General features: G+C 44.4%; 1 protein-coding gene across 1 annotated transcript in view; it reads left to right on the top strand.

The window, feature by feature from the left end:
- WTIP (Wilms tumor 1 interacting protein) overlaps positions 1-25,576 on the top strand; it is a gene marked incomplete at its 5' end in the record, with an annotated part of 83,036 nt that overhangs the window by 41,623 nt on the left and 15,837 nt on the right. The window contains one exon of the mRNA XM_009282869.2: positions 18,787-18,854. Within this exon, the coding sequence (XP_009281144.1) occupies positions 18,787-18,854 (68 nt within the window). The remainder of the gene's footprint in view (positions 1-18,786; positions 18,855-25,576) is intronic.

The raw sequence follows: 25,576 nt of genomic DNA, 5'->3' as shown, positions 1-25,576 counted from the left end.
ACTATTAAAGAATTCAGACTTTATTGTTGTTTCTGTGTGGGCATCTTTTGTTCTTCATTTCAAACAAGCACAATGGTTTTCTTTAGTAAAGATCTTAACTGTATGTCAGTACTTTTTCTCCAGAAAATAGTGAGCTTGCCCCCTTGCCCTTGCCACTGTTTGAAATCTTACTGTACCCTGGTCATTTAGCATTTTGACTTGTTATGCCTATCTTAGGCTTTTCCTGGATCCCTGAGTTCCCAGGGTCTAAACACTCCAGACTGCTGGCAGCTCATCATCCCCTTACCAAGGAGGCAAGATTGTACCGCTTTGCAGCTGTGGAAACTTCAGTCAGACCTTCCTCACCAGCAAAGCTCCTTTTCCAAACTTCCTGTGTACTTCTACAACTGAGTAGTTTTTCTGTTCTTACTCCTGTTACCTGTTCTCCTGCTGTCTCCAGTCTTTGACTTCTTGCTGTCCCTTCCCCTGGTGACACTCTGCAGCGCAGTGGCAGGACCTCTTCCCTCCCCTCTTTCCAGGCCACACACGCACCTCTCACTCCTGCCCTGCAAGTCCTGCCTAACAAGGACAGGAGCTCTTAGCAAAGGACACAGTGTTCACACTGTGGAAATCTGTTTTTGCTGCTTCTGTTATCTTCGTCCTCATGTGCTGTCTAACGAAAGGACTCTCTTGCTTTGCACCTCATCTATGCCTCCTATCCAGGCTAGGTTACTAACTCATCCTTAATAATAATTCTTGTTTATTGCTTACTTCAAGGGAGAGATGTCTGTATGGCCTGAAAATTCATTGATGTTCCACACCAGAAAGCAGCCTGGGTTTTATCTTACAAATTAATTTTACAGATCAAAGGTTTCCACTGCCACTCTTCACCTTAAGGATGCTTTTACTTCTTGCAGGTCTAGAAAAGCTGTTTCCCATAAGAATCTTGCCATGTACAAAACAAAATAAAAGATTTTTTTTTGTAAAGTTTGTCTTCACATTTATGAAATAAACAGTGGCAGCAAACTTTCGCATTCTGTCTTTCAGGCTTCCTTCTGGCAGAGGGTATTGATGAATGACAGAGAAAAAATTCTTAGCTGAGAGGATTGATAGGTTGGTGGTCATGAAGAGGTAGATTGGCCCTGTGGTCAGAGGACAGGGTTTTACTCCACTTGCTACGGACTTCCTTGTCATCTTGGGCAGATCACTTAGCCTGTCTGGCTTTGCCTGTGTGGAGATAATTGTTCTCACCTACCTCACATGGGTCATAACTGTGCTGATTTCATTAATATTTTGAAATTATTTGGAGATCCTGAGGTTGGAGTACTGGAGAAGTGAGAAGTTTTGTAAATTATTAAATAATTATTGTTATATTGCAAATAGATGCATTCGCTGGAGGAAACACAGTGTCTGGCAGCCAAGCCATACAGCTGCTGCAGCATGCTACTGAAAATAATTACTTGTTCAAATAATGCATATTTAGAGTTTATGGAGGACCATTTTGAGGATTATATATCACTAAATACACGGACTAATGTAAGATTTTAAAAAGACTACTTTCCCAGCACTACTCCCCAGAGCCCTTAGTGCCTGGGCCACGTGAATAACGTTCCCATTCCTCTGTCCAAGCCTAACGTTGTGTTTTTAATTTATTTTAAGTATCCAAGGAATGCTGTCTCCAGTATTCGGAGGACGCTAAATCGGATGCGAGACACAAATGCACCAGAGAAGCTTATCAGAGAAATGGGCTTGGCGTGAAGCCTACATAAACCTACATAAACAACCATATTTTTTTTTTCTCATTTAAATGACAAGACTCAGGAGGACTGGCCGATTATAGCTGCAGTGGGCTGTCCTTGGGCACCAAGGAAAGTGCTTTGGTGACCCCTGGTATTTGATACGAGCTGAATGTTTTGCTGGCTCATAAACTTACTGTTATGGAATGACCACCTTGGTTCTGGTAAATTGACTTCTACAGGTCACTTTCCAGAGTTATTTACCAGTAGTGGATGTTTTCCTCCTATCCTTGGACTTCTCAGGAAATTTTAGCTTGGTTTTAACCCAGGTAGGGAAGAGTTCTTGTTCCCAACTGCTCTTCTCTGCTTCTCTCCCTCAAAACACAGCACAGGAAGAAACTCAGTAAATTTGATCTTAGCCAGAAAGCATTTTTTCCCCCCTTCCAATAAATATCTCATTTCCTGAAAATCCTGCCTTTGACCAGAACTTCTACTGGGACTTTTTAGATTTATCATCACTCATGGCCAAATCCAGTTTCAGTTAGTGTCAAAGTATTCTTGACTTTGTAGAGAGAGGCATGAGCTCTTAGCTGGGCACTGGGAGCCTGATCCCATCACACTGACATTAATGGTGTGGTTTGCCCTAGGTGAGCCTGTTCCCTGTCCTTGTATAAAAAGCAGGTAATTTTGCAATATAGCTTTGATTATGAACACCATGCTGGAAATAGTAAGGAATTATTCTATGGTTTTACTGAGAAACTCCTAGCATTTTACCAGTGTGAAACCTATATGTGGGTGCCCTGCATTGAACTGACACAAAAATAGGAAATCTTCATGCTTGCAAACTTGATCCCACAGTCTTGAATTAGGTACAGTAAATGCTTTCTAAAAACAAACCTGAAGTAAAACCCCACCATGGCCTCCCTCATGGCCAACGTCCAGTCAGTATTCAGTACTTCTCCATTTATAGGATTATTGACTCCATTTGGCAGTTCACAGGACCAGTATCTGATTGAGCGCAGGCAGCGCGCTTTGGCAGCCAGCAGAGATAATGTGATACGATGTAGTATCAGTGCGTGTCTGGAAATCGATGCTGGGCTGCAGAGGATGAAAGCAGTCTGGCTGGGGCTGGTACCTGATATGTAGATGCTCTGTGCTGTCCCTTAAACAGTCACCTTCTCTTGATGATGCACCCTCTCATAAGAGCCCACCAGCTCTCCTGGCTCAACATTCAAATAAATTAGCGAGAATTATTTTCTTAAAGTGGTGGAGAATGCGGGAGTGTAATAACTTTGGGTGTAGTCCTGTGTTCCTTGCCTGCCCCAAATGTCCCAGCAGGCTCAGGGCATGCAAGGAGTGAGGAAGGGTTCCTAGGGGAACAGCGTTGAGTGTTTGCTGGACGCTTGGTCCTCTCACTCCTCTTCTCATGGACGTTTAGTACTTGAGAAACAGGTCCATGTTCTGTGGTCCTGGGCCGGAATAACCTCCTGCTATCATTTTGGGGTAGTGTGGGCTCAGGTGCTTCAGCATTTCACCCACAACGTTGCTGTTCCTGGGTGATGAAACTACCACAGTGCAAGCTGAAATAGCAAAGAGCATTCCAGTCTCTCTGTGCTATGTCCTACAAAGCTGAGTGACAGGTGAAGCTGTAGCTCAGTATGTTTGCATTTAAGTTTTAGTTTGTGCATGACATGACTAGAGAGATGTGAAAGCCTACTAGAGGCAGTAAGTGTTGTTTACGTTTTCAAAGCATCTTCTGCTGAGACGTTTTGCAAGCACTCCTGTCGCCTCGTGCAATTTGGGAGGAGTGCTTCAGCACAGAAGGGTGGAGGGGAGGCTGTTGATGGAGTTGTGGCCTCCGAGATGGGATTCAAACCCCATGGTAAGCTCGGTTGTTTGTGAGGTTACTGGGGCCTTGCAAACTCATTCCTAAAGTTCCCTGTGAGTGCTTGCTGCCTCATGGTGTTACGGGCAGGCTTGCAGAAACAGGTTTCAAGTTCCCTGGATACCCTCCTTTTCATCTGCCCATTCATCCCGTGGGGTGCAGGTGGCACAGAGGCGTCAGGTGCTTGGCGAGGGGTTCCCTCGCTGCTTTGTACACCATCCTGCTCCTTTCTGTCTTCACAAGCTCCCTTTATAGATGCAAACCCCCCCCTGTATTCCTTCCCTTTCCTGTTGAGGGCCCCATATAACCTTGTCCTCATTTCTCTATCTGCTGTTATTGCTTCTCCCCCCGTGACTCAGCTGGTCAGTCCCTAGCACTGCCATCCCCTGCCTGCTCCCTCTGTCCTGCAGCCTAGCCTTGGCGCACGGGCAGGCAGCCTGCCTGTGTTCAGGAAAGGGCTCCCATCTCCTGTCTGTCCAGCTGTCCTGCCTTCCACTGGCAGGGACTCTGCTTCCGGCAGTGCTCCCTGCTCTGGTTGCCTCCTTAGGGTAGCTTCTTTCTCCCTCTCTTCCCCCAGCCCTCAAACTGATTTTTCTTGCCTAAAACTATCAAGCCTTGACTCTTTGTTTGCCACGCTCCTGTGACTTGCACTGTGTTTGGAATAGTAGTAATGAAAGTGAATGATGAGCTAGGCCAGAAGTAGGTAAAGAAGTGGAAGAGAGAAACTTTTAAAGTATCTCCTGTAAGAAGAAATAAAATCAGCAGTGGCTGCTGGCTTCTGACAGCACAGCTGACTTGACTGGTGTGGGTGACTCACACTGCCAACGTACATGCAGAATACGGCAGCTAATACCTGCCAGCTCTTTTAATTGTAACTTTGTAGAGTGAAAGGCGTCTGATTTAATGCATATTTAAAAGCAGGAATGGATTTAGCAATCATTTTTGATTGCTGGCTGCTGTGTCTCAATGGTTGTCTATCAATGTATTTTAAAACATAAGTGTGGTATGTCCTAATATTAAATTGGATATAGTCATAGAATCTCAGTCACTTAACTCAGCTGGCTGCCTGGGTACCCTACACTGTCACTCTTCCAACTGCGTTCCCTGAGAAATTCTTCCTGGAAATAATGCAGCTAACTTATTTGATTGAGTTAGTGGATTACCGACCTTAGGAACCACAGCGGTGTAAATTCAGACCTATGGAAACAATTTGGGGAATCAGTATTAACAACCCAGTGGTCTCTAGAGCAGTGGTCTCCAAAGTGGGGTGCACACACCCCAGAGAGTGCTCAAGACTATCCATTGGGGTGTGGGAAGAAAATACTTCAGTACTACGTGTATATAACTTATAAATAAATAAATACACATGTATTGGGGGTGTGTGCTCAAACATTTTTTACTGATAGGGGAGCACGATCAAAAAAGTTTGGAGACCACTGTTCTACAGGAAGAAAGCCTAAAGAATACACAGCCACCAGGACTTGTTTTGCTGTTTCCACAAGTTATTTAACAAAGGAGAATGTATACGCTTGGGGAAATGAGGGTGGAAATCATCTACTTAAACTCTTCAGAAGGCATGTAGGTGAGAGCCAGAGATCATGTTTTCTAAGCCTTGTTTTTGAACAGATGTTATTTTTTAGTACCCTGGTTAAATTCTAGTAGGAAATCATCCCTACAACTGTTCTTTTTCAGGCAGTGCTGCATGAGGTTGGTTCAAGTAAAGTGGCCAGCAGCTAGTATCTCAGAAGTACCGTAGTGTTTAGATGATGATGGTGAAGATAGTTTGGTGTTACATACAGAAATGGCACAGCACAGATACTGGCAGATGCAGACATACAGTATCTGCCCATTGAAACCTTGGGGAGGTTCCAGTTAAATATGTGCAAAGGGGAAAGTTGTCCTTTATCAGTGAAGTTCTGCAGCTGATTCTGTACAGTTTTGAATGATTAACTTTGGGGTTTACAGCAGGCAATGCATTTGGTGTTTGTGGTTTGCTCTATAGCTGCTTTTCCACCTAGCCCAAGTGTTGGGCTAGTGAACAGGATATGCGAAAACAGAAAGCCAGGGAAAATCAAAAGAAGGAATAACTAAGTTTGATATGAGTATGGCTGAAGGCAGAGGTTTTCATTGTCTTAGTCACCACTGGCTGTAGTGGCGAGCTGATGTCTCATGCGGGGTAGGGAAGAGAGGAAGGAAGTGGATTTAGTGGAAAATTGATTGCATCTACTTGGGCTCTCTCCAGTTGAATCCTGAGTTAAGTACATTCATCCTGAACTAATCGTTGGGGCGAATTGGCTGAAATCTCACATACTTCTTAAAAGGAAAGCTAAGCATTAAAGGAACAATATCCTTATTGTACCTGAGCGCCAAAGGACGTGAGTGTACGATCAGGAGTCCTACCTATTCAGCTCTGTCTTGGAAGCTGCTTGTGGTTTTAGTTCTAATGTGACCTGGTACAGAAGGCTGTGGTCAGTCCACCACAAAACGTCAAGGACGGGCCATTTTGGAGGGTTGATTTCTGATTATATTTTGAATTGGCTGAGCAAGCCCCAGTTCATTTCAGTAATTCAGTACAACTGTAATTTTCAGTTTTATTTTATTTATAGCAAAGTATACTGGAATAGTGTCTAAAATACGTATGTAAGGTCCTAGCAAGGTTTTGTTCAAAGTTACACAGAATAAATCTGAAGTAACGTTATTAACATCAGTATAATTGTTCACCAGTGTGAACAAGAGAAGAGTTGTCTCTCTGTGTCGTTCTTTCAAACTTACTGTTAAATAATCTAAACCCAAATAACGTGCTTCAAAACTGGCAGAATGTTTTAATACTTTGACATCCTGGGAATATTTAGATTTTTTTCACTGTGTACTAACCTTTCTAAGCTTTCTTAGCACTTCTTGTCCTGAGGACCATTCCCTGATACATTCTTCCATTATCACATGAAGAAAAAAGTTTTAGCTGTTGCTCAAGATGCCATCTCTAGGCACTGTGGATTTCAACAATCTCACTTTATTGCGAAGATTTATCTCAAGGGAATGAGAATTGGGCAGTGTGAGCTTGATTTCACAAACACATGGGTGCCATTGGTGTTGGCTGCTGAACATTTTCTGGATGTGACTCAAATCAAGCATTGCTGGTGTGTTTAGGTTTATCAGCAGCACCCTTTGATGCTGCTCACACTGAGGTGCTGACACATACGATGCTATTGGGAGGAAGAAAGTAAACTGTTCCTGTGCAAATCCATTCTTGTTTTTCTGAGACAACGCAGAATATAGTTTAGGGAAATTGCTCATCTCCCTTGAGGCTCTCTTGCATGTTGCCACAGGATTGGGCTGTGTCCACTCCTTTTGTTCAACATACTTTCATGTATAAAGTATTAAGAGAGAAGGTGATACTGCAGCTCACTCCGTGCAGAGATGACATTCAGCAATCTGACTTGCTGTTCCAGCTCTTGGTCAGATTTCTGATCATCTGCTTTAGAGCCAGGCTAAGCTATGATTTTTAGTTGAGGCTGAACTTGAATGAAGAAGAGAATAACAACTTGAAAGAAAACCTAGTAGCAATGGTGATGGCTCTGCAGTGCCCTCAGTTCAACAAGTTTACCTAACTTTTGTACTTAAGTTTGTCAAGTGGAGTCTCTGGTGGGTTCTTGCCCTGCTCTGAATGTCCAGATGGCAGTAGGGACCAGACATGATTTTTGTGGGGGGTGGGGTGGATTTTTGTGTGTGTGTGTGTTTTTTCTTTTTTTCTTTTTTTTCCCTTCCTTTAGTCTTACTGGAATACAGTGGCTTCTTCTTTTGGATGTATTCCCATAGAAATTATCTCCCGTGTGTATTACAGCAGTTCACTCCTCGTGAAGGCTGCTCATTATCTTCAGGCAGCGCAGAACTTGGTGGCTTGGTCACGTCTCCTGCAGGGATCTCACAGACCGAGTGTGAACTTTTTGAGTCAGGGACTATCAGTTCCACTTACACGTGTCCATTTCTGTGTTGTACAACAAGGACCTGAGCAGAGTCTCAAAAAGCTGCCAGATAAAAATATCAGTTGTGCCTGTGATTTGCATTCCGTTCATTTCCAGGTGCAGTTCAAGACTGAAGTTTCAGGCTTTGACTTACAAAGCTTTTCTCTAGTCTGGTGGTGATGACTGTAGAGGCTGCTTTGTTCTTTAGGATGCAACAGAAGCTTGAGATCAGCAGAGGTTTAAAACAAAAGGGAATGCTTCATACATGCATAATGAAATTGTGGAACTCACTGCCATAGGGACAGCGTGGAGGCCAAAAGTATAAATGATCTCATAGAGGAATTAGACAAATTAAAGAAGGATTGGTCCAGTGAGGCTATTAAACATAATAGTTATGATGCAACCTGCGGTGCAGGAAGGCCTTAAGTGCTGGCTGCTGGAAGCTGAGAGGTTATTCTTGGGAACACATCAGCCTGTGCGAGCCCTGTTTCTAATGCTCTTTCCCATTGAGCTTCTACTCTTGGCCAGAGCTGGAGACAGGATACCGCGCTAGATGAATTCTTGTTGCTGCCATTATGGTGGTTCTTACTGGAGCTTGAATGAAAACCACCCACCACGTTGCATGGGTAGCGTCCAGCAAGGCTGCTCGGGAAGGTTGTGTCCTGCAGAGTCAGGAAGACTTGGGCTGGAGTAGTCTGCAGTTTGGTGGTGGATTTATTTTGCCATAGAATGGGCTGGCACTGGGACCCTGGGATAGTGCGATAAGACAAGTACTCTTTTAAGTCCTGGCTTACAGGCAGCAGCTGGAAAAATTGAATTCTTTGCTGATAACAAGCAGAGTCTGTGATGGAACCATGAAAGCTTCCCACAGTAGAAGCTACCTTGGGGGAAGAGCTATACCCCCTTCCCTCCTAGCTTGCTGAGTGGTGGGGAGGCCAGTGTTGCTTTGCCCTTGTTCTTCACTTTTTTTTTTTTTTTTTTTTTGCATTTGTAAACCTAGCCTGGGGGGGGGGATATCTTAATTTAAGTACATTTGGAGCGTTATTTTACATTTCCCTGTTAGTGTGTCTGCTCGCTAGCTTATTAAGAAATATATTTTAAGTTCTATATTAATATATAGGCCAAAAATAGCTATTAGATCAATGCAGGCTGTTGTATTTCTGTTTTTAAATATATGCTTGGCTTATGTTTTTACAAACTCCCTTCCAACATAAGTTCTTCTGTTGGAGCTCCATGGAAATAATTTATGCCTTAACCCTGAAATTGATGGGTGGTATGGGATAGAATAAATACGTAAGTGGGAGAGAAAGGAAACATCTGCCAATTTCAACTTTTGCAAATTATATGGAAGCTTGAAAGTATCTGCTAAGTTTATAGTATGGTCTGCACAGAAACACTTTGCCCAAGTACCAGAGGTCAGAGATCTTCTTGTCCCTGCAGTGTTAAGTAACCTTTTGGTTAAATAGCCTGACCGAAGAGTAGGAGGAGAGAGAAAGGAAGAGAGAATTCCACACTAGAGTAAACATGGCACGGAGATTATGGATACCCTGCCAAGAAAGGTGGGGTTTTCCAGCAAGGTAACAAAAGATATTAACTATCTATCTACATAATCCTGCTGGAGACTGACAGTTTAAGTCATGCAGCTAGGTTGGGGCAGAATTGTACCCTCCACGTCCTCTCCACCAGTCTCAGGCTTGCTGGCTTCGCTTTGGTGGTGGCGAAGGGTGCAGAGTGCTCAGAGCAAGACACATTACCTGCCTCAATGCAGAAATGTGAGGTTTCTTGGCAGCAGAGGCGTGCTTTCTGGATAGAAAGGTGTTTCCTTCAGTGCGATAGCTGACACGAGGCAAAATCCTAGGGAAGATAATGAAGTTTTCCATTTTGACATCATGGCAGGTTAAGGTAAACTGCAGAGGAGAGTCTAGAGTTTACCCTGGGCTACAAACATGTCAAAATGATAAATTGCCTTGTTTTCATCTGGATTTTACCACACGTGAGTGCATAGCAAAGACAGACTTTTTTCTGGTGAAGATAGTACCTTGGGGCAGGTCTACAGCTTGTATAAATTGTGATGAATTCAGTGATGCTGTGACGATTTACACCAGCTGCAAATTCAGCTTAGCATAGCTGTCTGCGGTGGGGGGGGGGGGGGGGGGTGGTATTAGCACGTCCATGTGGCAGGAGCTGGCATGCTGCTCCCATGCTGGAGAGGTGGCACAGAGCAGAGAGCAGTGCAGAGCCTGGATAACAGCCCAGAAATGGAAATGATAACTGTATTATATAAGAGTGTACTTTTGTGAGAGTCCAAGTAAGAGCTGGGCAGTGGTAGTTGGGAGGAAAAATAGTTAACTGCCGCCTGCCTCTCCAGGACAGATCAACTTGAGATAGAGAATGAGAATGAATACTGACTTTGTAGCCACAGTAAATTTGCACTGAAAAGCTCTTTTTTTAGTGTAAAAATATGAATTAGTATAAGAACTTAAGCTATGGAGGAATTTTCAATTAAGGTTTAAAAATAATTTATTTTAAATGATAAATTAAATTTTAAACAATTTTTATGCTTTTCCTGCATCGATATTTTTAAAAATTAAATCTCCTTATCTCTTAAAAGTGTTCGTTCATATCTTGCTATGTCTGCCTACCTGATGATAATATTTGATTAGAATTTGTTCACAGACTCTGAATACTCTTTCCTGAAAGAATCTATGTAAAGGGAGAAAACAATACACATCCTGTACTCCACCTTCATAGGCCTCTAGCATACGATGCCACCTTTTGTTTGCAAGAGTTTAAATTTCAAATAAAATCCCAGCATTCTTTTGAAAAAAAGGAAAGGGCCTCTCCCCTGCTTAGATTGTCAAATCCCAGACTAGCCCGGGATTGAATAGGCCAAGTCAGTGACCTCAGGCAGAAAGAATGTTGGTTATTTACGTAGGGCTTCTGCTATTTTAGCAGCAAACCTTTTCTTCTGAAAGGACAATGTATACTGTTTTGTGTTTATGGCCAAGTAAAAAGCTTGTACATTTGAGATTTGCATCGTAATAGCCTCGTAACTCAATATACAGCATCCTCAAAAATAGCAGTGCAAGGCTCTGTTTTGTCTTAGCCAGTGCAGGTCTTTTAGAGGTTTTTACAAAAGTTCTCTGAAAAACCGTCCTAAAGATTCAGCTGCTTATATGTTTGCTTTGGTGGCTTTTTTTCCCCCTGGAGTTTTGCTTTTTTTCCAAAAACTAAAATTACACGTGGTTTCTTTATGAGCTATCAGGCCAGTGCTCAAAATATTTTGATGCATCTCAAGCTAAGCTGTGCCTGCAGCTTGAAACCAGGAAAATGTGTGAGAGTGTGTGTGTAATTCACACACCAAGCATTTTTCCTGAAATAATGGAAGATCTTTACAGGCATTCTGGCCTGGTGGATGAGCCTGCAATTCCAAATGGTTTTTAAAGTGTGCCTTTCTCAATAGATCGTAACCATGAGGAGCTATTGTGTGAGTAAAGCACACATTTAGGATCCAATCCTGCATTCCTTAAAGTCAATGGGAGTCTGAGCGTGAAAGGAATGCAGGATTGGGTCCTGAAACAGGGGAGCAAAATTGTGTGCCAGATTGCTTTGAAAAGAAGAACACAGCACATCCACAGTAGCCACTTTTTAGTGTTTCAGATTTCAAACGGCTGGAGTCTGTGAGAAGTGGCTTCTGCCAACATGCAGTATCTTCTATTCAAAGGAATTTGGCATTGATTTTTTTTTTCTTTCTATCTTAAAAACCTTGAAAGCCCTAGAAGTTCACCCCTCCTTTCACAAAGCCTGAGCAACTGAGCATTGTGAGGAGGGGACGGGGCAGTGGCAGTGGGGGATGGAAGTTTCTCCAAGCCCAGGGGCTGGGGCTGGAGCACAATCCTCCTCGCAGCCCGTTCCTGCTACGAAGACCCTGCACTGTCCCAGCACCCACGACAGAGACTGTGGCTCAAACACAGGACCCCGTCATGAAGAGGCTGTGCTCACGTTGCTTGGTGGCTTTGTGTGAGTCCCCTGTAGGAGATGGAGGAGAAAAATTTAATTAACAGTTATTCAGGGGCTAAAGCAGCTTCGGTGCTCCCCATTCTCAAGTGGGTGGAGTGACAGAAACCCCTGTGCAGATAGGCAGTCATAAGCCAGAGGGAGGGATGGAGAACTGCGGGCCCAAACTCACATGTGAGTAAAGGAGAAATGTTAACAAATAAAAAAAAAAGTATTGGAAGCTTTTGTTTTCTTTTGGCACATATTTAATTCCTGGGTAGGCAACCCTCCTCTACCAAGTGAAAGAAAACATCTCCTGGGTGAAATTCTGCATCAGTTTTATCTTGAGGTGACTGGGTAGAGGAGGTGGTAGAGATAGGTTGTTATTACTTAATATTTTCAATTATTTATTCCATGTTTGTAAAACTTGGTATTTCTCTTCAAGTTTCAGCTCCTGGAATCATCTGGCGACTTAAAGTTTAGCTTCCACTTTTCAGAAATAGTAGTTGTCCAACCTGGGGGTTGGCAGAGAACAGATTGGATTCTGGATGTTTCATTCGCCCTTCAGCTTTTGAGTTATTTTGGTCCCAGGTTCTCAATCATTAAAATGTGTACTTAGCACACAGGTGCTCTTCAGAGGGTGGGTTGCACCTTGCATGGCAAGAAAAACTGCAGCATCTGTGCCAGAGTTTAGTTTAAGGCTGTGGATGGTGGTTCCCATCGTGGTGCCCTGTGCTGTCATGACGGTGTCCGCAGGCCATACGGGAGATCACTTGGGCACCAACCGCCCCTCCATGGGCTCGGTGATGGGCCCTGCCACAGCCCGTGGGTGGCACATGCTGTGTAAAAGTGCATTCAGGTGCTTGTCTGCATTTGGGAGCATGGGCAGCCTGTGGATGGCCATCGCAGACAGGCTCTGAATCAGAGCAGCCCCAGACCTATGCCAGGGGCTTTTGCAAAACAAAATTACAGGTTTGGCCTGGTAAAGTTTATGTTTCCGTAGAGCAGTGATGGAGGCTGTGGCCAGGTGCGCAGCAAGCATGCAGATACGTTTGCTCAGCCCAAGCCACCTTGTGTCTGGTTTCACTTGTACAGGGCTTTGGGGCAATACATGGGAATTTTCCTTCCCTATTATGGAAGCTGGGAAACATTTGAGCAAATGTTGTTGCATATTAATCTTGCATGTATGTTTACATGTCGCTTTAATCTGAATGCTTTGAGAGATTTTCACTTAAGGTGCTAACACTTAAGGTAAGGATACTGGTGTCACATCAGTCACTGCAGAGATGGCATCTGAAGCAGTTAACAAACAATTAGGTCCATGTTTAACATCGCTAACTAAAACAGATATGCACAGTTCTTTGGTCAGTCAGGCATGAAGAGCCCGGGGCTCCCATGCTCAGAAAGCTGTGCGAGTCGTGGACCAAAGCTTCCAGAGTGCACAGATTCTCGCCGAGTGTCCCATTCAGCCTTAGAACTGACAATTGTAAAATTAAGAAGTAAGGGGAAGAAATCCCAATGAGAGAAGCGATGTGATATGCTTTTTTCCTCCAGAAAGAGCTGTTAAAGAAGGATGCTGTGTATTTGGGTTGCTGCTGTGAGACAAGCCAGGAGCTCGTGGTGCCGCTTTCCCAGCAGGAGCAGCGCGTGGCTGTGCGGGGGCTCAAGCCCCTGATGCCGCGGCAGGGCAGCCACAGCCATCCTGCCTGGTCCTGCCACAGCCTGCGCCTGGCTTGCTGCCTGGGCGGGGGTTCCTGAGGGGACTGTGCCCCATGGGAGAAGCGGCAGCAGAGCCGAGGCCAGTGCTTGTGAGTGGTCAGACCTACCCAGACATGTCCCCAGCCAACAGGAATGGCAGGTACTTGAATAATACTCAGTGGCGATAGCTTGGGCTGTTCAGGCTTTTAATTAGCTCTGCTTTAACAAATTTCTTATCTTTAGCAGCGATACCTACAGCTGAACTCCTCGATTGCACTCCATATGGGGAGGTTTTAATTACATTTTCTGACTAAAATACAATCCCCTTGTTCCACACAGCCGTAATGTTAGAAATAACAAGGACATTATTAGTCATCTCGCACTTTGTTCCCTCTAATGCCGAAACTTTCCCGCATGAAGTTACAAGAAGAGGCACATATATCATGAGAATATCACGAGAGAGATCATGATGACGAGGAGGTACGCTGGTGTATTTTTTTCAGCATGCTGGTAGTCTCAGGGACGCGCCAGGCGTTATCTGGGAGGCGAGGCTGGGGCTGCAGCATTCCCATTATGTCAGAGGGGAGCTGTTTGTTTTTAAGTAGCGTCAGGCACTGAGACTGCAGGCTTCTCACATGAACTTGCTTACACTACAATGCTAGTAAATCATGATTATTACCCAACGGTTGCGTGTTTTTAATCATCAAAGTACTTAAAATATTATAATAATGCTTGGCACTTTTCAACTTCAAAGCATGCTGCAAACAGTAATTAGGTCTAATAACCATGCTGTGACAGTGAGACATTGCTATCTCTCGTCTTACAAAGGCAAGGGGGAGTGTTAGCCCCCGACGTGGTTGCATCATCCCATGTGAGACTGGAGATCTACCACTGAAGGCTGCAACTTGATAAACTCACCTCCCTATAGGCAAATACCCCATTGCCAGCAGCAGCAGGGAGGGCTTTGAAGATGCTTTCTGAGCTAGCGGGGAGGGGGCAGGACATTTTCAGTGCTCTTTCGGAGCACCTCCTCAAGACCATAAAACCCGGTCTGATTCACATTTTGTTCCATGAGGGCCTGGAGCAGCTTTTGAAACAGCATTGGAAAAAGTTTTACCCCATCTTGGCTTCCTGGCTGGTGTGTTTTCACCACCCAGCGAAGTGTTGTGGAAACTGGAGAGAGTAGTTGTGGACAGCCCGTGTCAACTATGGGTCATTTTTCCTTTTGCAAGCTGAATCTTTGAGTTGAGTCCTTTGCTAAAGCAACAGCTCTCCTGTTCCTTCCTTTCAGTTTGCAACACATAGGGGAGAAAAATTGTGCAGGAAGTAATTGCTAGACACGTTTAAATACCAGAGACTCATAAACTGGTTAAATCAGTGAAAACTGATGTTAAAAACCTAGAGCTGATTCTGATTTTATATATTTTTTAAAAGTTCCAAAAGCCTGCTTTCTTTTGGATGTTAGTCATGTTGGTTGCAAACACCAGTTGTGATCATTCCTTGGGACAGAGTAATTTCTAGCTTGCATTTTATTAGCTGCTAGATAATCTACATGAAACTTCGCGATCTTTGCTGGAGCATTTGCAAGGTCTCTGCCTCTCACCTGAGGTGGTGGAACCCCCTTATCCTGGCGCTTGCTACCTTTCAAATGCGTGGATGTCAGTGAAGAAATGCAAAAGTTATTTGCAACAAGCATTTGTTGTCACTGTGAGCACATAAGCTCGTTTTCTACAGTAAAACAAGGCTCTAAAGAGCACTCGGGGAAAAAAGGGCTTCCCTATAAAAGCTAGTGTTATGTGCCTGCATGTGGGCTGGGCGGCTTCTGCCCCGTTCTGTGGTCCTCCCGCGCGTTCCTGGCCGACCTGCTGCTCTTCTGGTCGGGTGTGAAACAGAGCCTCTTCCTTGCTACTGTTGAAAACTGGTCTGACAGGGCGGACGTGCCAAGGTGGGTATCAGCAGGAGGAGGAAAGAAGCACAGTGTTTGTGAAAGCCCGTACTTGTGAACTCTGCGCTAGGCTGCTCATTATAACTGCTTATTATTATTATAATGAGCTATCAGCAAGTTGCATCAAGTTTTGTCAGAAACTCTTGACTTTTTTGTTTCAATATTATGAAAGCAAATAGTAACCCGGGCTTGGCTATACTCAGTCATTCAAAGGAAAGCCAAGCAGCAGGTTCTGTGTACCAGTGGGCAGGACATTATTACCTTGTCTAGCTGGCCAGGCATTTGACTCAGCTGGCTAAAGCAACATGGTTTTTTTAAAACTTTTAATCCCTGCCTGATTGACAATAATAGGTTACGGCTACACAGAACAGGCTGGCGCTGTGCAGGCCGCCGAGTTACTTCAGGACCTTGAGAGATGAAACCACCTTGTCCAGTACATGGAGCTCAGGGCAGGTACCCTAAGCTCGAGGCATTGCACCCGCCCTGCTGCATGGCTGCCGTGGGGCTGGGAGGTACCAACGCTGCATCTCCTTGGGCTTTGTGTCTCCCTGGCTGCAACTGCCAGCGCTTTCCTCTTGATTGCAGTTTTCACGTGATGCCCAGACGCTCACAGAGTTTGGTGTTTGAGCGTGTTCAATGCCGTCATTTAGCAAACTCTTCTGGAGGGCAAATGGAACATATGTTTTTGCCTTTATTTCTAAAATGCAGTATGTAGAAGCTAATATAGTGCAGCCATGGCTATTTGTGTGATAACTTGCTGTTTCTTGTTTATGAGATAATTATTGTACAATCCCTGAACGAAATTCCTCTAAGGTAAAAGCCTGTCTATCTTATTAATTATTGCTAATAATAGTAATTATCATGTGAGCAAGCTGCTTGCCTGCTTTATGAGTTTAGGCAAGTCGGTTCCCTAATTAGGTGGCTTGGTTTTTTTCAGCTGTAAAATGGGGGAAATGGTATTTTTCCTCAGTTTTGAAAGCTGTTGCTCTGCGAGTGCTATGTAAGAGATGTTTTTATCATGTCAGCTGTATGGAAGGGGAGGACAGCTGTCTGTGTTTGGCAGGCAGGGGGTCTTGCAGAGCGGGGTGTGAGCAGTGAGCAGGGGCCCACAAGTTGCGCAGTGGCTGAGATGGAGGCTCCACTTCTGCTGCCCTGCAGTGAGATGAGGTTGTTTCATGTCGCAGGGCAATCAGCTGCCAAATGCATCTGATAACATAAGCGTCTTTGAGAGCTAGTCCAAAACATCGGGTTTGCCTTGTTTGCTTTGGGTTGTAGGCTTCCCACTCCTTTCCAATCCGGGAAAGCTCTGACCCTGCTGGCTTCTGCCAGTGATGCTGTGCTAAGGAAACAACAGGAGCAGAATTTGGGGCGTTTCTATCAACCTGAGCACTGGAGGTTCTGTGCACTGGGATACAAGGCGTGATGTATGGGTCCTTGTGCACCTTCTGCAGTGCCTCGGGAGATGCTGATGCCTCCCCGAATTAGGGTGTTCCTTTCCTGAGGAGATTCTTCCAGCAACAGAGTTCAGGATTTGTCCCTAATTATCTCTGCTGCTTCTAACCATAATGGGTGTGTGGTGAGGGTGATGGCCAGCACTTCTCCACCTGAAACAAATGCCCCGGCTCTGCACCGACGGTGTGTGTGAGCAAGGTGGAAGTGCTGCATCAGCACGTCCAAGGCAAGTCCCTGCTCTGGGTGCAGCCACTTCATTTCCACCATCTAAAGACAAGTCGTGTATTATGGCTGGGTCTGGCAGAGCCAACATGTCCTTTAAAAAGCCATTCTGTCCTCCTTCCTTTTCTTCCCTCCCTTCCCATTTACCTTTCCTTTACCTTTCACTGGAGAGGTTTAAAAACAGCTTGGATAAGCAGGAGGGAAGATCTAGAGGTGGTTGTTCCTGCATCAGTCAGGAGAGGCCCCGTGACCCCGATTGCTGTCCTAGCCCTGTGCCTTGTTTCAGTGATGTGTAGGATGGACCAGTTTTACCTAAGAGTCTCAGAGGAAATGGGACAGTCTCGGTGCATTGCCCATGCAACCAGGCTCCTGGTCCCCACCAGAACTACCAGGCAGCTAGAAAGACAAACAAGAGCTGACTCCACCTACCAGCAGTATGGAGACGGCAGCCCGTGAGATCGACAGCCCAAGAATGTGCACACAAAAGAAGCATTTCCCTCGGCCACGACAGTAAAACCGCCAGACAACCACATGCAGCATGTGATTTCCCAAAAGCATCAGCCCAGATCCCAACTTCTTTGTGCCACACACTGTTTCCCAGGATCAGATCACAGTGGCAACGTGTAAAAGGCACTTTCAAGCACTGAAAACTAATCATATTTTCCTCAACATTGTTTATGGAAACCGTGGAGAGCACTCCTGCCCCTCTGTGCTTGGCCAGCTGGCTCAGCTCACTGGCCCTCAGAGTCAAACCCTCCACAAAGATTGGCAGTGTTTATGATGGAGCTACTACTCTGCCTCGGTAGGAGATGTCCAGGCTTATTCTGTGGAGTAAAAGCTTCGGCAGTGACCTGGAAGGGGTCGTCTGTTGACCTGTAAATACAGAGCCTCTTGCCCTCTTCCTTTCTCTGTGTCACTGCTAATGGCAGACAGTACACAGCCCGTAGTGGGCACTGTGTGCCATCAGCTTGCCAAGGCTGCAAATGGCTTGTGAGGGCACCCAAATGTTTGGGAGCTTTGGCCAGTGGGACCCTGGCATAGAGTGGAAATAAGGTGAGTCAGGATGAGTGCGGTTTCCCTTCTCCCTCTCTGGTTTTACATTGATAAAATGGCATTGCTTTCAATGGAGCAGCTCTGGTGTAAGACAGATCTGATCTGCTGTATCTAAAAACTGGTTGGGCTCGGTGGTTTCTGAATTCCTGGTTTTAATCCTTTTTGTTGGGACTCTCTGAAGTCTGTTGTGCATTTCTTAGCTGTAAAGGGAACCATCAGTTAACGATGATCACAGGCTTTGTCAATGGAGTTCCGCAAGCGCTAATGAAATGGCAAATGTTCAAACTTGAGAATGAAATCTCTTGTTTTCAGTGTGATTTTTCTGCCCTTCCCTCCATCACGTGTGCCTTGTACTGCTTTAGTACCGCAGGGAGCTGTGGGTGTAGCTGCTGTGGCATTGATTAATGTATTGATATTTTTAAAGGTGACAGGAATATCCATGTGCAGTATCCCTTGTTTGGTCCTTTGGAGACAAACACATCACTGATGTTGATTGCAGTGGATGTATGCCTGCTGTGATTTCACCTGCTAATAAAATTGTCTCAATTTACAAATGAGCCTTTCCCCCCTAGAATAATCATTTTTTGGTTTAGATTTCAAATTTTCCAGGAACTGGTATCAGCTGGGTTCCATAACCTGCACTTAGAAGTAACATTTAGTTGATAAGAAATTTGTTATGGTAGGATGGAGCTGAGAGCCTAACCCTCATCTGTGTGTCTGGCTCGACCCTCTGGGGAGGAGAGGGGCCACGACCTGGCCATGCAGAGAGGCGCAGCAGGGTGTGCTTTTCACTTTGCATCCTGAACGACTGGGTTTGGGGACGGAGTACAAAATTCTGACAGTACCATATTTTAACAGGGAGAAGACTACGAGGAAAAGCATTCTACAATGTCAATGGCAAGGTGTACTGTGAAGAAGACTTCCTAGTAAGTAAGATTTCAGGCATTTTTTTCCTGTTTTTAAACCAAATTGTTCTTTTATATTGGCTTGTTTGCTTTGAGAGACTGTTGAGTCATCTGGGGCCTCCTGCCAGTGCTGGAATTGGGAAGCATTTACCACTAACTCCGTAAAGGCAGGATCAGGCCCTTGGTTTGAAGTGGTAGCTATGAAACCAAGTACATAACTGTCCATAAGCCATCACAAAGTGTAAATTATGAGAATAAACACTGGAGCTGCTCAAGCTTGGGACTTGAATTGCAGCCACAAAGCCTCGCCTGCCAAGCTAGAGCTCAAAGTCAAACATCTGGGGAATACCAATCATAACAAGAGGGGAGACGTTTTTGACTGGAGCACGTCATCGCTGTGTACAATGTTGCTTTGTTGCAGGCGCAGTTTTAATCACTGCTCTGCTCGGAGTGATGTGGAGCTGCATTGTGATTAGCTAAAAACTGTTAGCCATGGAGGAGCAACTAATTTTCTCTCCATGCACCCAGAGCTTTTATAAACGCTTTACTTTAATAGAGACTGAGTCATGAAAAGAAAAATGAAGCTTGTTGCTGAGCTGTGTTGTTCCAAAAATAAAATATTTGTGCAATTAAGGGTGAGGATTGTGCAGTACACAGAGAATGATTTGATAAGTGGCAGACCATTTATAATTAAGATTAAGAGGACGACACGGCTGGGAATTGAAATTAGAGAGGAATGATATATTTTAGCTTAGAGGATGATGAATTGGAGAATCAGTATGTTGAATTTATACCATCTTTATTTATTGAAATACCATTCATTTAGAAGCCTGGGTCTTCTAGAATGACTTTCCATTTCTAATGAATACATGGCCGTGCTTTTTGCAAAAGAATTGTTCAAAGTATATCCTACAACAGAAATGTTACTGGCAGTTCAGAGTGCGCAAATGCATTTCTCATCAATGCAATCCATAAAAATCATGGAAATTGCTAGAATATAAGCCATATTTGCCTTCATGTGTTACACCTTTACTCAGCCTACCACAGCTGGAGCCTGTTGAAAAGAGCAAATTGTATTTTGTGCAGAAATTAAGTTTCTTGTTATAATTGAAATGTGTTACTGTTTTGCTTGCATTTTGGAGAGAGAGTTATTTTTTTCTCCCTTGGTTTTTTCAGCTTTTTCTTTCCCGTGTTTCTGCAGCAGCACAAGGAGAGGGAGAAAAGGGTGGAGTGTGAGATGGAGGGGCTCAAACCTTTGAGATTTTTATTTTGAACTGTGTTGGAATGTACTTTCCCCATGATCAAAACCTTTCATCCAGACTTAATGACATGACTGTTGTTATTAGCTTGTAATTTCAGCCTAAACATGAGAATTTTAAATCTAAAAGTCTCAATCTTTTGGAGAACGTTCAGTTTTCAAGGAGGGGGGGGGGAACATCTTTAGTTCTTAGACAGGTTCTGTAGTAGGCTTCTGAAGGGAGATACTTCTAGTGATTCTCCCAAGAAAACTCAGGTTAAGGACCTGATAGGAATAAACTTTCTGCAAGTTAGGGAACTGTTGGGACATTTACGGCACAGATTTAAAAGCTCAAACCTCCCACAGGTATGTCTTAGCGGATTCCCAGTAGCACAGAGGGATGGGAGAGAAGCAGACCAAGGGACTCACTGCTGCGTAAGTCAGCAAAAGAAATCAAATTCTGACGTTGTCCCTGCCTGTGTTAAGCCAGCTGCTTCTCAGAAAGTGATTTCATCTTCTCTCAGCTTCCCCTGAGCAAACATCATAGCAAGAATACTAGGAATTGTCTTGTTTCCCTAATAAAATAAAACAACTTTGCCTATTTTAGAGTTCTGTGGACAGAGAAAGCTCAAAGCTTTTATCATAGTCAGAGGAAAATGCTGCAAAGTAGCAGTTAAAAAGGAACTGATTTTAACTACTTCATATTCCCAGGTCTTGCTCCTAACCACTTGGAAACCCCAATCCTCTCTAAAAACAGGTGTTTTCAGTCCAAAGCAGATAGCCAAATGCTTTTTCTGTATAACTGAGAATTTCAGTCTCTACCGTAACTCCAAATCTTGGTGCAGCTTTATTTATGGATTCCCTGCTGACAGTATGGTAGTGGGATGTTAGGGAAGTTAAAGACTGGGGGGTGGGGTAAAAAAAAAAAAATATTTGCTTGAGGGTGAATTAGGCTGATCTTGCACTCTGTCCTCTGACCACTACTGTGCAAGCTTTGCAGACCAAGAAGAGAGCGTCAGCAGAGCTATAGGAGCTGCTATGCATTATAATAGTCTGTGGAGTTGTCCCATAGCGCTGAATCCTCAGATCTTCCACAGAGACATGCCTCCTCCCTCTCTGCAAGCCTCTACCCTGTCCTATAGCAGCTGTGTGAGTATACGTTCCTACCTTCGACCATTCTTGCACTGAGAGACTTGCCTCTTAGGTCATTGCAGCCTCTTTCTGGCCAGTAAATGCAGTGAGAAGCAGGGTGGATCATGTTCTGGTCTCATTCTTAGGTAAGAGCATAGGAAAAAGATTATTTTAATTTGGGGAGGTAAACGGAGGCAGTCTACCTACGTTATAATTGTATTCCTGCTAAGAAAATACTGTCTCCCATTGGTGTCCTTGCTCTTCCTTGGCTTTTGTTTGCCTGGGAACTGATCAGGAGAATTAGATGCTCCTATAGGTGTGGGAGCCTGGTCACAGCTCTGTGGAGTTTTGCAACCCTGCAGCTTGTGACCAGGTTATTTCAAGTACGACACAAACATAACAGGAATTAGAAAGCAGAGCAGCTTCAGAAAATTTGGGCAGGAGGTACTGTGCGGTCATGCTGGGGTCATTCGTGAAATCCATGCAATAACAACTGAATTGGAGGGGCCTGTGTGTACGTGGTTAGGCTTGGAACAACAGAATGATCTTTCCATGGATTCCCAGGGACAGCTGTGAGGAGAGTCAATCTTTCATTGCTCACAGTCTGGCCAAAGCAGCAATGGTCTGAATGAGCCCCTCATTTGCCCTCCCAGCAAGAGGCATGCTGATGGGAAGCAGCTGATTTGCAAATGTAATGCAAATGGAGAGCAGGGGTGGTAGTGGGCTGAAGCCTCCCTGCTACCTGGAGGAGAGCCTGTCCCCTTCCCACTCTCAACAGGCAGCACAGGGCAGAGCTGAGGGCTGTAATTCTTGCAGAGCTCTGCCCATCCCCACTGCTACCTCTATGTATTCCATTAATTTGCTGCAGGTGCTTCTTCCCAGTCATCCCTGGCATCATACTGGGGGTGTCCTGCAGGCCAGTCCTGACAAGACGCAGGGACTGCAGTAAATAGCACATGAACAACAATGAGCAGAAAAGCTGAACTGGTTCTTGCTGTGAATGTAGGATATTTTATGGAAGAATGGATATTATTTATGGGTTTCTTCTTATTGTAACTGTTAGAAATGTTTAACATCCTATAGATGTCAGTATTTTAATTCTCCTGCAGTACTGCTGTTTTCTGTGTCAGAATGGCTCCTGCTGGAGCAGAGTCTCCAGAGCTGTAGTTGATGGCTCATATGCAATACCTGGTTCTTTAACTCCCAGTCACTCAAGACAGATCAGCTCTTTCTCTCTATTAAAGGTGATACATGGAATTCACTGCAACATTATGTATGGTCCTTGAAGCCAAGACCTTGAGAAAAGCCATTATCTGATCCTTATAAATGTTTGGCACCTGTTGTAAGAGCAGGACTCGCCCTCCTTGGCTAAGCTGTCCCTTTCGAGGTTCAACCCAGTGCTGATGCCAGCCGCTCCAGGGTGTGTCTCTTCCACCCCAGAGGCAGTTGCACTTCAGCGGTGAAATGCTGTGTGGGTCACATTTTTTAAGAGAGCTCAGTTGTCACTTAAAACATAGCGAGTGCCAGAGAGCTTTGGCTACCAAGTTGTTTCAAAAAAATTGGTCTGTAAAAGTGTGACATGAAGAGCTGCTAGCGTCAAGCATTCAAAATCTGGTCCTTTCTTTGAGAAGTGTTTTTGATTTCTGGACGAAAGGTGTTAGAGAAATGTAGATGTTATCATTCATTATGAGCAATTTCCACTGCGCAGCCATAAAGCTATCCAAAGCACAGATACACCCATCAAAACCTTTGGCAATAGCCGCAAGGTACGTTCTTCTAGCAAATAGTTTTCCCACATGTTTGCTCTTACTGAGGGCACAGATTATCTTTCTCTGAATCAGGCAGCTTATTTTGCTCATTCTTTCCAGGGAAGAAGTGCTAGAAGTTTTTAGGCCCACTTGTGGAGTTGCAGATGGGGAAGGGATGCCACATGCCACAAACATCCTTGTGAGAACGGTGCCGGCCTTCTGTGTGCAGGGCTGCGAATCGATGGGTGAGGGCTGGTAAACCCTTACCACCTGGAGGACATGGCATACCTCTTCTTTGTTTATTTTTGTCAGCCTCCTGCTTCCAGCCCTGATTAGCTGCAAATTCTCTCAGTGCTTAAACCCAAGCCATATTGGCTAAATGTAGTGAATGAATCAGATTAAAAAAAAAAAAAAAATCCACAGATAATTCCACTTCTGCCTAAGCATGGCGTAGAGATTGCCTAATCTATGCAATTTCCAGTAGGAGCGCTTCAGTAGTGATATTGCATGTTACTGAGTGTAAGGAGTAAAAAGAACAAAACCAAAACCCCAAACTTTGCATTGCTTTGCTTTAGCTCCAAGGAAGAGTCAGTTACTCTTTTTCATGCCACCTTAAGGTAGCAAGTCCAGCAATATCCAAGTCTTGCCTCAGCCCTGTTAGGATAGTTATTTCATGAAAGGAAATAAAACAAATGACAGTTTAATCCTTCCCTGAAAGCTCTTAGGACACAGATGGCTAACTAGCCATAACAGGGACACTGTTCCTGGTGAAGTGAACAAAAAATAAATGCCTTACTGTATAATAAATAATCCCAGTCAGATGTTCTTGTTCCATTTTGTTGATAAATTGCTGCATAATCATGGGTGAAGGAAAAATAGCTCAATAATTTTAATTTGTCTTTCCTTTTCAGTGCTTAAATATCATGTAAAGAAATTTAAAAGAAATTACTGTTTTTCTTGGCAAAAAAGACTTTAAAAATGTCACCAAAGCAGCCTGAATCTTAGATCTATTATCTCTCTTTTTTCTTTTTTTTTTAAAGAAATTACTGTTTTTCTTGGCAAAAAAGACTTTAAAAATGTCACCAAAGCAGCCTGAATCTTAGATCTATTATCTCTCTTTTTTCCTTTTTTTTTTTTTTTCTTTTTGATAGGCTTTTCCTTTTTCTCTTGAGGTAATGAACATTATTGAGTGGGGGTCCAGTAGAGGTTAAGAAATGAGAGAATTTCCCTCCGGGGAGGAGATGAGAGGGAAAATGAACCTCGTGACAGATGTTAGTTACATTGCTTTAATGCACTACTGGAAGACACGCAGATGCTCTGGAAATAACCTATTACAGACACCACAAGCTGCAGTACATAGCATTAAGGTCATCCAAAACTTCCCCTTTTAAGATTTTTCTCTTTCACTGTCTTATAACTTTGCCAAATTTAATCATTTAGGCTGAACTTCTTCACACCAGGTTTTTGCCTGCAGCTAACTTTGCTGTCATTAGTTGTTGAAAGTTTCATCTAAAGCTGTTCATCCGTTTCAGTGAGTAAGACTGGAGGAAGATCTGTCACTTTGCCCATAAATCCTCAGAGAAGGGCTCTAAAAACTTCATTTTGCAGGTGCCAACCATAAAGAGAGACTTAGCACATTGCAAGCCTCCAGGAGGCCTTTGGGTGTCCCCTTTCTGTCCTTCCCAGCCCAGAGGGTGGCTAGCCCCTGTGATGGTTGCATTCTGGTGCCACTGTGGCTCCCTGCCCTGGCCTCGTACCTTCCTGCCAGGGAGAGGCAAGGGCTGAGGCTGTGGTAGAAGGAGGGCAAGCAGCCCACAGCCCCAACAGAGCTGTGCCTTGCAACCCTGCAGGGTGCCTCTCAAGTCTTCCTTCTCCTCTCCATCCAGTCTACTGGGGTTTCTGATCCTTCTCTTCCCCTACACCAGCGACTGATTCCTGCTCAGGACACTCTCCTCCTTGCTACAGCTGTAGCCTCTTTGCTCCACAGCTGGCCGCTGCAATGTAAAAGTTGGCTATGGAGAACATACAGGGCCTCATCTTCTATCCATAACTGTAAAACCCTCAATGATTTTAAAAATGCGAAAGGATCAGGGTGTGTAAGACTGGTAGGGAGGTGACAAATGGAAATGATCAGCTTTTCATGGGGGAAAGGGATGGCATATCAAGGGAGGGCTAGCTGGATGACGGCAGTTCATGAAAGCAGGGCTTGCACCTTCATCTCCTATAGCACCAAACACAAGATGACCCTTACCCTAATTTGGGCCCCTGGGCATGGCTGCAATGTAAATGTTAATACTAACGAGGCTATTCTTCTCAGTTTGTGCACATGCTGTTTCCCAAGCCTGGCGGTGTGGGAAATGGCCTGTCCCACTTGCTGGGGCCCTAGGAAGATAGTATTATTTAGTGTAATGGAAGCTGGTGTCAGCTGGAGTCAGAGGTTTGATTTTCCATCTCAGTGAGTATAAATGTTTGGAGAACCCCCTTGGGAGGTGAGCACTGTGTCTAGTGCATTAGTCGGAGGGCCCATTGCTGCTAAGCAAGACTCTCAGAAAAAACAGACTCAGTTGAAAAGGTAAATGATTAAAGTTGCAGCTTGTGTCTATTTTATACCTAATGGGTATCACAGA

This window comes from Aptenodytes forsteri, unplaced genomic scaffold (assembly GCF_000699145.1).
Source record: "Aptenodytes forsteri isolate BGI_AS27 unplaced genomic scaffold, ASM69914v1 Scaffold70, whole genome shotgun sequence".
Taxonomy (NCBI): Eukaryota; Metazoa; Chordata; class Aves; order Sphenisciformes; family Spheniscidae; genus Aptenodytes; species Aptenodytes forsteri.
This window is presented reverse-complemented; position numbering and strand designations above follow the sequence as displayed.